We start from the raw sequence: 13,402 nt of genomic DNA, 5'->3' as shown, positions 1-13,402 counted from the left end.
AAAGATGATAATTTAATTAAGTCATATTTTCTCCCAGCCACTAAAGATGCTGGTTGAGTAGTCTTTAAACTATGACCCATTATATCTGTTCAGTGTAACAATAAATCAACTAGAGCTAAAGCTTCTTTTTGTTTTGAAAAATAAGTTAATTTTTAACATACTAATGTATTTAGATCTATTCACTTTTAAGTATTTTATCTTGGTTCCCTTGCTATTTAAAATGTTGCCATTTTCCTAATTGCTCACCCTGGCGTTAACATATGGGCATAAACCATTTTCTCTTCATTTTGATGGAAGGATAACCTTAATGAATTAGATTATTTCTTCCCCATTTCTTCATGAGTCCTGTCTTTTGATATAGGATTTTTATCTTTTTTGTGTGTAACCTTCTTCATTTCATTTAGGTGATTGTTAGATTCTAGTCATCTTAAGCAGAAACTGTTAAAATACAAATGATATAGTTATTCAGTAAGGGAAGATTATATTGTAATAGTGAAGACATTATGTGTAATGGAAAAAATTAACAATCAGGAAATTCTGGAGGGAAAGGTAAGAGAAGTTGTATCAAACCTTCACAATTTTATGTGTAGGAATGTTTGATTGCAACCTAAAATATCCTTTTCTGTAGACCAAGTTAAAACCATGCATATTTTGCTCAAACTTATATTTTAAATGATAACTAATTTTTTCAGTTTGCTCATTTAGTCTTTTTTTCCCTGTTTCCCCTTTATTGACTACTAGTAAAATTGCCCTTCGATTTTCTGTGTATTTTCACACATTCCCAGGGCTTCTTTAGTCACTTCTGAGAAAAGAATACAGGACTCCTAAAAGGTTGACATAACACATAAGACATTGAAATGCAAACATTAAAAAAACATAGTTTACCAGTGTTTCCTTTTTTAACAGTGATTATCGAGTTTCGTTAATTTTAGGGCCTAATAGAATGACACCAAGATGAGAAGCTCATATTCCCCTTCTTTCCACCAGAAGTCAGTCAGATTTACATTGCCTCAACGCTGCCACTTTCACTTGAAACTTCACTCTTCCATCCTGTATATGTAATTTTGTTCCAAGAGGGAGCTTTTATAGATATTTGGTGAATAACATTATTGATGTGTAAGAACAGTGTACTTTCTTTCTTTTTGTTTTTGTTTTTGCTTCTGTTTTTTTTGTTTTTTGAGATGAAGTTTCACTCTTGTCACCCAGGCTGGAGTGCAATGGCACGATCATGGCTCACTGCAACCTCCGCCTCCTGGGTTCAAGCAGTTCTCCTGCCTCAGCCTCCCTAGTAGCTGGGATTACAGGCGTGCACCACCATGCCTGGCTAAGTTTTGTATTTTTTTGTAGAGATGGAATTTCACCACGTTGGCCAGCTGGTCTTGAACTCCTGACCTCAGGTGATCCACCCGACGCAGCCTCCAAAAGTGCTGGGATTACAGGCGTGAGCCCCTGTGCTTGGCCCAGTGTACTTTCTTAAGTACCATTATACTATTTTTGACATTATTCACTATGGCACATTTTTACTTTATAAATGATTCCTTATACTCTAGTGCACTATCCTTGTTCAGTGATTCATATAAAAATTTTGCATGACCAGCTTTTCAGAAGCAAAGGTACACCTGTATATCCAAAGCCAGTGTGGTACTTCAGTACTTGTGAGAAATTATAGATGAAAATGACTAAACCTCATGTTATTAATTTAGATTTTCTCAGCATGTTTTGGATAATTGTGGTATAACTAACTGTTAGTCCTTATGGCGAAGTCAACTAACAAAGAAGTCTTTAATCAGAATGTCACAGGTGGAATTTTCCAGGAGACATTTGGGGTGATGACTTACACAGCACTCGACAGCTTTTTAAGCTGAGTGATTAAGAAACAGCAGCCACGGAACCCAGTCCTCGACCAGCCTTTGTTAATGCATTCTTTAATTGACACTACACAAATTGTTTCTTAGTTTATTTTATATTCTTAAAGTTCTGACTCATTCTACTCCAGCAGAAGAATTTGTTCCAGTATTCTTCTTTTGACCCCAGTCACTGATGTCACTAACTTAACTTGAGGGACATGGTTGAGCTCATGTGTAAAGGTGAACCATAGCAAACTGCTAATATTTTGCTGCTTTGAGCTACACAAGGACAATGTCATATGGTTCAGCTTAATCTTCTTTCTTAGTCAGTTTCCAGTGTGCTCCCAGTGGTGGAACAGGTACTGTTTTCACCAGGCTGCGTATGGACACCCAGAGCTTATTAGGTTCCCCAGCATGCTGGACAGAGTCCTAGGAAAACCTGATCCCACCGCTGTGATGCATACCAGGTCTTTCTTCTGACTTTCAGGCAAGCCCCAAATGTGGCTTAAAGAAATTTGTTGGTAGGTCAGAGCTGGAACATTGGTCATCCTTTGCTTCCTGAAAGTGATGAGGCAGTTTTCACTCTGTTTATAACATAGCTGTTTCTGTCTTTTTGACTATGAAGATATTTTGTTTGAAACTATATTTACATCCCTGTTGCATAGGGTAACAATATCGAATTCCAATTTATGTTATTTATGTATACATATATGTACCATATAAATAAACGTGATGTATTCTATAAAGATAAACACATATATGTATTTTATAAACATAACGTGTACATGTTATATATAATATAGACCATATATAAATATATAAGCATGCATATATATTGTTAGCTACAATCGAAGGAAGAAATTGGGCAAAAATGTATTTTCAGGAAAGAATAAGTAATAGGAAGGGTAAACCTAGTAATAAAAATAAATCCTTCATTATTCCTAAAAATACCTTAAAATAATAAATAAGCCAGTTTTGGTTACAAAAGTAATTCTAAATGTGAATTGTTTGTTTTAGTCGCAACTTTTTGCTGTTTTTAGAATGGATTTTTTTCCTAGAGGAAGCATTTGATTATGCACCTTAAAAAACTTGCATAAGTAAAATATTCCAGATTCAATTGTATCTCTGTAACTTTCAGATAACATTGTATCTGCCTTTTCCCTGTATCTTTGCAGATATGGTCCGGAAAAAGAACCCCCCTCTGAGAAACGTTGCGAGTGAAGGCGAGGGCCAGATCCTGGAGCCAATAGGTACAGAAAGCAAGGTATCTGGAAAGAACAAAGAATTGTCTGCAGATCAGATGTCAGAAAATACGGATCAGAGTGATGCTGCAGAACTAAATCATAAGGAGGAACATAGCTTGCATGTTCAAGATCCATCTTCTAGCAGTAAGAAGGACTTGAAAAGCGCAGTTCTGAGTGAGAAGGCTGGCTTCAATTATGAAAGCCCCAGTAAGGGAGGAAACCTTCCCTCCTTTCCGCATGATGAGGTGACAGACAGAAATATGTTGGCTTTCTCATCTCCAGCTGCTGGGGGAGTCTGTGAGCCCTTGAAGTCTCCTCAAAGAGCAGAGGCAGATGACCCTCAAGATATGGCCTGCACCCCCTCAGGGGACTCAGTGGAGACAAAGGAAGATCAGAAGATGTCACCAAAGGCTACGGAGGAAACAGGGCAAGCACAGAGTGGTCAAGCTAATTGTCAAGGTTTGAGCCCAGTTTCAGTGGCCTCAAAAAACCCACAAGTGCCTTCAGATGGGGGTGTAAGACTGAATAAATCCAAAACTGACTTACTGGTGAATGACAACCCAGACCCGGCACCTCTGTCTCCAGAGCTTCAGGACTTTAAATGCAATATCTGTGGATATGGTTACTATGGCAACGACCCCACAGATCTGATTAAGCACTTCCGAAAGTATCACTTAGGACTGCATAACCGCACCAGGCAGGATGCTGAGCTGGACAGCAAAATCTTGGCCCTTCATAACATGGTGCAGTTCAGCCATTCCAAAGACTTCCAGAAGGTCAACCGTTCTGTGTTTTCTGGTGTGCTGCAGGACATCAATTCTTCAAGGCCTGTTTTACTAAATGGGACTTACGATGTGCAGGTTTGTACTTTGTATTGTCTCTTTGTACAGAAAAAGTTATTAGAAATGAAATGTGAATTCTTATATACATGTTAAAACCAAGTTCCCAGTACCAGACAGGTAGCCTGCTAGATCTAGCAGAAGAGATGGACATGCTCCATAGCTACTTCACACAAGTATATTCAGAGTTGTCTAATGACAACTTTTAGCCTCTTATTGTGGAAAACAATCCTAGCATTTTTTTTAAATTTGGGAAAGTCTTTTCATGGAATTAGCTAAGCTTCACAATTCTGGGCATATTTCATGGTAGTTTGATGTTTTCACAGTCTTCCAAAAATGTTACTAATCTTTATGGTTGCAGATGATAATATTTCATGCCTTGTTCCAGTTTTAGATTATAAGGCTTTTGCTATAATCTTTCTTTCAGTTAGGATATTTCTTGTATCTTGGATTAGGATTTGATTTTATATTCACCCTGACGGGTCATATTGACGGTTGCAGAGATACTCCTGAAAAGGCAAAATAATTGCAAATGAAAACTGGGATATAACATTTTACATCGATTAGAAAGAAGTAAATGTTATTTTAAGTATTAGGGACACCAGAATGACCTTGGTAGGGGCCAATAAAGCATTCCTTTCTGCATTTAAGGAAAATGGCAATAATTTATGAAAGCATTTAGTAATAATTTAGATTTTTACTTTTATTAAAAACAGCCTACCTTTTTGATCTATCTTTCTGTCTTTAGTTTATAGCATGTGTGAAATGGAAAAAAGAAACTGTTACCATTTTGAATAAAATGGAACATGGAACTGAGTCTAAATAAATGTATACATTTAATTTTAGTAATTTTAGCATAGTCAAAATTCATGGTCAGCTTGAGAAAGTGTATTAGTTTTTGTTACAGTTTGTAGATTTTTATTGTATTATAAGGCCAGGGGGATTTCAAAACATATTAGCTTTACTGGTAACCTTTTTTAGGAATGATTAGAAGTACCCAGAGAACTAATGAAATAAATCCCTTAAATTATCAGTCATTTTTATCAACTTGATACAGCTCATTTGCCTCAGACCTCTCTATTGACCTAATGCCAATTAAGAAAAGCAGGCAAATAGGTTATAAATAACAGATAGTGAACATATTTTGCAATACTTATAAGAAGAATCAGAAGAGAAATTTCCTGGTCATTTAAATGTCAGAATGGCAATCTTATCACTTTAAGGGAGATATAGAGAACTCTTAAAACACCAGTTTCATCTTGGTAAAGCACTCTAAAAATTCCATCTTAGTTTGTGAATTTCCACAAATAGAATTATTTCTGTGGAGCAGCAAATTAACCCAACGTAGTTATTATGCATGAAAGCTACATGCTTTGAACTGCTGTCTATTAAAGATCATTTCACTGTCTTGTGTCAGATAGACTCTGCTGTCAAACTATGATTGGGAAGCAAATACGTGTTTTAGATAAAAGGGTTGGAAGTGAATAATGTCAGTATGTGAAACAGTGTTTTATAATTAGCAAGTAATATGAAGTTAATACCTGGATTTCCGGCAGGCGTTTCAGTTTGTTCACTCTAGGGACAACTTCTGAGGGAAGCTGATCTAGGCTGTCAGGGAAAGCTCTAAAAACAAAAATTACTAAGGCCTATAGTTTGGAAGAATTCAGATTTTTCAACACACTTCCATTTCCCCCAAACAGTTATTTGTTAGGTTCTTAGTTATTTATAGTAAAGTTTATGTTTGGGTAGAAGGAGCTGGACACTTTTCCTGGGCAGTGATTTTAGAAGTAAAACAGATGTGTGAGCTATCTGAGTTTGAACTAATAGAACTAGAAATAAAACAGCTGATCCTAGACTATGCTGTCTGCTAAATCCTTGCAGCACACACTGAGGAAGACAAAAAGTGGTAGGAAAGAGCATGCAGGAACATAATCTTGTTAAGATCAATTTTTTTCCAAGATAAATAATACTGCTAAAAATAGAAAAATGTAATCTGTGGAAACAGTGTGTGATTATTTCAAACAAACGGCTGGAGTTTGAAATGCATCTAATGGGTTAACTTCAATTTGTGAGGATAACACTGAATATACTTGTAGATCAAATGCTAATCTTGAACGCTTTGCACATATGCCAGATACTGATGCAGAAAAATGTCTGAAGATAAGTAACTTATTAGTATCTTCATGCTGAAATAAATATTGAACAGTTTTTCTATATGCATAAAATGAATAAAAATGCATCTGAAGTTTCCTTTTTTACCAACAAGTTTGTGTTACTGAAATGCTATTTGAGAGATTTCTTTCCTTGGCGGTTAAACTTCGTGGAGGCTAAAAGCTGTGGGAGATAAAATGCTGACTATAGAATTTCTTTAATGCAGTTTTGTCAGAAATATATAGTAAGTTAATGGCCTGTGTGTGTTCTGATAAAAAGATGTTGGTAAATATGAGTATTACAGACAATCATTCAATTTTAGGAATGATTTCTGTAAGTCCATTATTTAAGCTAATTGAAGTAATAGATGAAGAATTCATTAATCCTTTTCAATTAAACTTGCTTTTTAAAAAACATCCAGAACAGTTGGTGGTTAATGATAGATTTATGACATTTTAGGCCAAAAAAAAAAGTAACAGAAGCCAAAAGCAAAAGGCTGAAAGAACTCTATGGCTTTGATCTATATTTTGGTTTGACATGGATGGTTTTAAATAATTTGAATGGACTTGAGAGCAAATATGAGATATACAGTTGGGAAGAAGAAGTACAGTAATTTAAACAAATTCTAAGATTTCCAGGTTTAAGTGCAAGTTATTTCAAATATACTTGGAGGAATAATTGAAATTTAGACATGCTTGTACTGATAATATCCACTTTTGTATAAATTAGATCACAAATGACTGAGTCAAAGAATTACAACTTTGTAAAAATACTGTCAAATAACAATGTTTCTTTGTGCTGCATAGTAGATAGAGCCCCAGCCGGATAATGGAGGTCACTGTAAATAGCCATCAGAAAGCCAAGACTGTCCTTTCTGAGTGTGGCATTTATCAGATTCTCCCCCCAACACCTTGAGGTAGCATGCCCAGTCCTAAAAGCAGAAGACATGTAAATTCTTTACCAAGAAAACAAGAGAAGCTATAATGGCTATCTTAGAGCTAATTGATTTGACCAGAATGTTAGTTTTCCAATTTTTCATTTATCCAGCATGTTCTATCAATTGTCATGCTTTAATTTTTAAAAATAATAGATGCAGCATGATTGGTTAGCTTTTCATGTAGTATTTACTATCTGTATTCGGCCATTAAGGCTCACATGGAGACCAATAATACAAGAGATCAAGTTCTTAAAAAAGTAATTACAGCTTCTTTCTTTTTATTTTTTTCTTTTTATTTTTTTAGACGGAGATCTCACTCTGTCACCCAGGCTGGAGTGCAGTGGCGTGGTCTTGGCTCACTGCAACCTCCGCCTCCCAGGTTCAAGTGATTCTCCTGCCTCAGCCTCCTGAGTAGCTGAGATAACAGGTGTGCACCACCACGCCCAGCCAATTTTTTTGTATTTTTAGTAGAGACGGGGTTTCACCATATTGGCTAGGCTGGTCTCGAACTCCTGACCTCGTGATCCACCCGCCTCGGCCTCCCAAAGTGCTGGGATTACAGGCGTGAGCCACTGCGCCCTGCCAGCTTTTTCCTTTATAATCTGCTTTATTATGCTTATATTTAAACCATTACTGAATGGAGGCCTGCATTAACAACGCAGCCTTTGCTGTTTCATTAGGGTGTAATGCGCTGTGCATTGGGTGTTTGCATCATCTTTATTGGGGAGCTTTTAGCCCTCAGATCAGGTTATAAAAGTAGGAGTTGTGTCAAGTTGTGCTTCCCACGGGAAAGTGTTTATGCTATCCCAAGTTCAGATGCTCATGATATATATGTTGCCTTTTCATATTAGTAAATTCTTTTTATTACTGCATTATTCAGGACTTTAAGAAGGTAGCTGCTGGTTTCCAGCTATTAAATTTATTTTGGCCCTTAATGAAATTCTAAGGCTAATAGAAGAATCACATGATTAACTTACCAAGGACTGTCTTATGTTTGAGCTAGGAGTGTTACATTTCTGTGTTGTAAATGTTTTTATCAGAGTTGCACAATATGTCATGTTAGAAGCAGGAAGAACAGATTTTAGAGGAAGTCATCCTTTGGATTTGTATTTTCAACAGATTTAATTGTATGAGTTTATAGATCTTTAACATGTATCAGTACAATCGTTTGAGCAGGGTATTACAGTTTGGTTTGAAAAAAAAAAATCAGAGACCATTAATCTCATTGTGGTTTATTTTGACTTGTCTTGAATTTTACTTCTAAACATTTATTTTTTTCCTTGGCATTTTCTTTGATCTGGAGTAGGAGGGAAGTTGTAGATCTTAGCAGGTTCTGTTTCTTTGTTTTTCTGAATTGAGGACAATTGCAGTTTAGAAAAACTGGTGAATGAGACTTTTATCAATTCAGACTGTCTATAGAATACAGAATGTTTGGCATATGAACCCACACTTCTTTTTCAGGACTGTGTCTCCTTAAGAAGTAGTAAAGTGTGCAAAATCAGACATATGCTCACCCCAAGACCATAAAGCAAGGCAAAGTTCTGGTATTTATCAGGTTATTTTCATCAGTGGAGATGGCAGAACTAAATAATGTAGCCACCCTAGTAGAATAGTTCAGCTATCATTACTAATCCCTTTACCTGCGTGACAGTTAAATCTTTTTTGGCCTTGTTCATGACAGTTGGTATCATCTTTGATTTTTGGTTTATTTGTTATCATTTAAAGGAACATGCATAATTTTGTTGAATATCAGTATTTTTCTCTATGCAGAATGTTTAGGAGAATAAATTGTGATTATCAGTGGATCCAATCAAATTTAGCATTATTCAACTCCTAAGAAAACCTTTTACCTCTCCTATGGCCTGCTGTGCTAACCATCTCAAGTCAGGAGGTTATTCAGTGTTTTTTATTTCTTGGATCATTGTAATTACAGCATACATGCAGCTGTTAGAAACACAGATATACAAGTAGTGTGCCAATACGGGGAAAGTTTGGAGAGAGAAAGTTGCTCTGTTTCATTTTCTGATTTCCTTCGTGGAGTCTGATTCTGACAATCATTAGACCATAGATCGCTTGAATTCTTCATCAGGTGATCCACATTTGAGGCAAATGTTATACATTTTCAGAATATCATACAAACCCTTGTTTAATTTTAATTGAAAGTCAAATGTAAAATTTATTTTTCTGTCTTACATTTAAGTTGATTCATACTTCTTTCATCTTTTAGTTTACATAATTAAAATTTGTACAGATCCCTTATTTTTTTCCAATTTTGGATTCACATCTAATAATAGCTAAAATTTACTAAGGGTTTCTTATGTGTGTATGTGGAGCTCAGTTTTTTACATGTATTAATCAACTCATCTTCATAATAGCCCTAGAAGTAAACACTAACCTTATGTCCATTTAAAAAAACAAGGAAACAGCATATATTAAAGTATCCTGCCCAAGATCACAGAGTTGCATAAGTAGAGAAAATGGGATGTAAACCAGGATAGACAGGCCACGGAAGCCTGTCTTCACAACCACACTGATAATATGGCCTGGCCAAACATGAGTCTGAGTTTACTGCCAATAGAAAAGCAATGGAAGATAGGCCAATTGCATGTAAGGGAGGAGATAGAAGACATAAATCAGGGCTCTTTGATGCAGTCTCTCTGAATCAGGTTGATTTTGGGGACTTGGGTGATTTCTTTGAGATTGTCTGCTATCTGCTCCGTGTAGTGTAATGCTACCTTATTTGAACTTACTAAGCTTCTATTCGAAATCAGTAAAAAGAAAATTAAATATGCTGACTCATCTTTTTAAAATTACAGTGATTCATTTTCCCTGGTACTTTTGCTGCAGAAATTAGTTCTGGTAGAGCGAGTAAGGTGCAAATTTTGATGTAATCAGTTAAGGATGTAATGTTTGATCCCCAAATTAAGGGACATTTCATCCATGTGTTTGACTTTTTTTGTACTCCCCTCATTTAGAGGACTTTGTTTTAGGAATTTATTATTTAAATGATGGTCTGAAAGTTGTCTTATGCTCTTCTAGTTACCAGGCACAATTTAGGTTGTTTTTTTTCCACGCAGATTACATGTTAAGGAGATACACTCCATTCCCATTTATGTCCTCCAAGGCTGTGTAATTAAGGTTTTATCCTCCGCCTACCTTCAGTGCAGGAATGGGTGTGGAAGCAGAGAACAAATCAGAATGCCTTTAGAGTGTCCAATTTGAGTGTGCTGGATTCTCCAGCCGTGCTTGGAGCTGTGTGATTTCATTGAATTCAGAAAGCAATAGATGGGTGGGACATAGTGAGGAGTTCGGGAATTCACAGAGTCTCCTGGCCTAGCATTTCACCTTTCAGGTTTAGTTGAACTGTTGATATAAGATTAAAGAATGCTTGCATCCTTTCATGTGTCCAGGAACATATTTGGGAATCTTATAGTAAGTGATGGTTTGTTCCAAGACCTGTTTTTCCAGCTGATGGGAAGCTCCACCTTGGAATTCATTGGCACTTCAAAGTCAACATATGTAAAAGTGAAGTTCCCCACAACAACTGTCTTTTTGCCTCCTTTCTTCTTTACTCCTGTTTTCAACTAAGTCAGGCTGGAAATCTTGGAGTTACCTTGGATTTCTTTTTGATATCACGCCCCTAACACTTGAGTAGTGTGTCCCATTGTTCCCTTTATTCTTTTACTGTCACTTCTTTCAAGTAAATCTTTATTGATTTCTTTCCTGTTGTTCTAGCTTTATCTTCCCTTCTTGTCTCTTCCTTTCCCTTCTCTTCTTACCTCCTATTCTTTCCTCCTCCTCCTCATCATCTTCCTCTCCTTTCCTTTGATTTCTTTTTTGTGTTCTTTCCTTTTTGTCCTCTTCTGTTTTTATTTCCTTCCTCATTCCTTCTTCTTCCTCCTCTCTTTTGTCTCTTTTTTCTGTTCTTTTCTTCTGTCCTCCTTCTCTCTTTTTTCTTCCTTTCTCCTTCTCTTTTTTTCATCCTCCTTCCCTTCTCTTTTTTTCTCCCGCCCCCTCACCTTCCTTTCTTTCTTCTTTCCTTTAATTTTTAAAAATTCTGTTTATAAATCACTTGTCCTACACTTTATAGCAAGTATGGGACTACTTCTGTTGAAAAGCATATCTAATTATACTTGCTTATGTAAATATCAGCTCTCCAATAAGACATTACCTTTCCAAATTAAATCTCGCTATTCTTCTAGAAAGGATAATAGTAAGAACAAGGCTAGCACATTTATATTACTTATTACATTTATATTACTTATTACATAGCAAGCACCATTATATACCATATTCTATTTAAAGATTTGATAATGCCTCAACCCTCCTCAATATTTCCTGAGAGCAGCTTGCGTTGTCTTACTCTCACTGTTGATTTTACTGGTTTTGTTTCCTTCACCTGAAATGCCCTTCCATGATCACTGCCTTTGAGGCTAACCTTCACATATCAGCTCATCTGTCCACAGCTCAGTTGTTACTTCTGGGAGCCTTTGCTGACTCCTCAGTCTGGGTTAGGGGCTCTTCCTCTGTGTTGTCATGGAACCTGTTACATGTCTCAGCAGAAGCATGTATTCCACTGTTGTTGTCTTTTTAGTTGTGAGCTTTTTGTGCTAAACCATGGACATGTTACGATTTTGGATTATGTCATTCTTTTTGTCTTTCCAGTGCTTGGCACATAGTAGATGTGTTAAAACAGCAGCCTTCCCTGGAGGAAGGATGTTCTATATTTTCGGAGATTAGATTTTCTCTTTTCCCATTAAGATGCTTTTTAGAATACATGTGCAATTCTGACATATCTCCATTATGAACCAGCAGCACCTGCAGGTTGGATGCTGTAGAGGATTGCTATGGGGAATTCACTTAGCTTTGTAACCCACTTGAACTGCATTTTCTCTTGTTTATTTTTCCCATAAAAGATTGTCTTCCAAATTATTAAGATGGACTTTTTTTTTTTTTTTGATATGGAGTCTTGCTCTGTTGCCCAGGCTGGAGTGCAGTGGCATGGTCTCGGCTCACTGCAGCCTCCGTCCCCCAGGCTCAAGCTATTCACCTGCCTCAGCCTCCCGAGTAGCTGGGATTACAGGCACCCGCCACCACATCTGGCTAATTTTTGTATTTTTATTAGAGACAGGGTTTCACCATGTTGGCCAGGCTGGTCTCGAACTCCTGATCTCAGGTGATCCGCCCGCCTCGGCCTCCCAAAGTGCTGGGATTACAGGCGTGAGCCACTGTCCCTGGCCTATTAAGATGGACTTTAAGATTTATTGGTACTCTGTCATCCGAAATACCAGGTAACTATAGAAAAATTAATTCAGAATTATACTGAGTAAAATGAGAAAACCAGTTTAGGGTAAACTGTTTATTGCTATTATGCAAAAAGCCAATAATAAAAATGTGCATAATGAGGAATATGCAGTGTTTTCTTCTTCAGTGTGCCCAGTATAGGAGTTTAAGTTTTGGTTTCCCCTGTACCCTCCCCTGCCATTGGTTGGCTCTTATATTATAAATCCAAATAAGGGAGTTGTTACAGTGTCACTGATAGGAATAAACCTCAGAAATAAGCTATGCATGGCATGAGAGTCAGATGATGCCATATAATTTGATTTGTTATTGAGATTCTGAAACATTTATTCTCCATCAAAAGTATATCACTGAAGCACACTCTATATTCTAGAATGTTTTTTTGAAGCACCATACATGCAGAAAAATTCCCGATGTATATAAGTAGATTAATTCTGACTGTAGTTATTTTCAGCTAAGATCAGCCCTTACAGATTTTTTTCAAGTTATTTGAAATATCAGTATTTGAACAGTAATTTTTTTTAACAACTTAGCTTTTTATTTTTAAGCTTTTACCTCTTTGACTATCAGCCGATAACCTCAAGTTCTCTTAAATTAGTACCCTTATAATTGTCTCTGTTGCTATCAATTATAGTACTTGAAAATGAACCACAACTGAGAAGAGGTTTGTGTTTAGTTCAAACAACTCTTTCTTTGCTGCGTTGAAAATAAGTACATGTGTTGAAGTGTCATTTTAATAGCTCTGAGGCTTTAAGAAATATTTTCCTTTGACATATTATTTTAGGTATTATTCTTACTAGCTTTTGCTCCATATTATTGGGAGGAAAGAAAGAAACTGAGATTAATGACCTTGAAAAAAACCAACCCTTTTATATTCTTCACTTCTACAGTAAGACAATTTTTGTGTGTAAAAAGACATGTAAATAAATTGTAAATGAAAGCCATGGAAAACACTTCATGGAAGGAATCGTTTTTAAAACCAGGGCTAGAATCAAATATAAAAAGCCATGCTAGTCCTTAGTCAGTGAAAAAGACTTTAAAATCTTCTTTTTTGTGCCTTAATCGTTCTAGGTGTTTTTATAT

At 36.3% G+C, this 13,402-nt stretch overlaps 1 protein-coding gene across 3 annotated transcripts in view; it reads left to right on the top strand.

The window, feature by feature from the left end:
* Positions 1–13,402, top strand: part of TRPS1 (transcriptional repressor GATA binding 1) — a 260,490-nt gene that overhangs the window by 47,665 nt on the left and 199,423 nt on the right. For all 3 annotated transcript variants that reach the window (XM_003256138.3, XM_004090798.3, XM_012508614.2), the window contains one exon: positions 3,023–3,951. In XM_003256138.3, the coding sequence (XP_003256186.1) occupies positions 3,023–3,951 (929 nt within the window). The remainder of the gene's footprint in view (positions 1–3,022; positions 3,952–13,402) is intronic.

Source organism: Nomascus leucogenys, chromosome 16 (assembly GCF_006542625.1).
Source record: "Nomascus leucogenys isolate Asia chromosome 16, Asia_NLE_v1, whole genome shotgun sequence".
NCBI classification, from domain to species: Eukaryota; Metazoa; Chordata; class Mammalia; order Primates; family Hylobatidae; genus Nomascus; species Nomascus leucogenys.
Note: the sequence above shows the minus strand (reverse complement) of the source record. Positions and strands in the feature narration are given on the sequence as shown.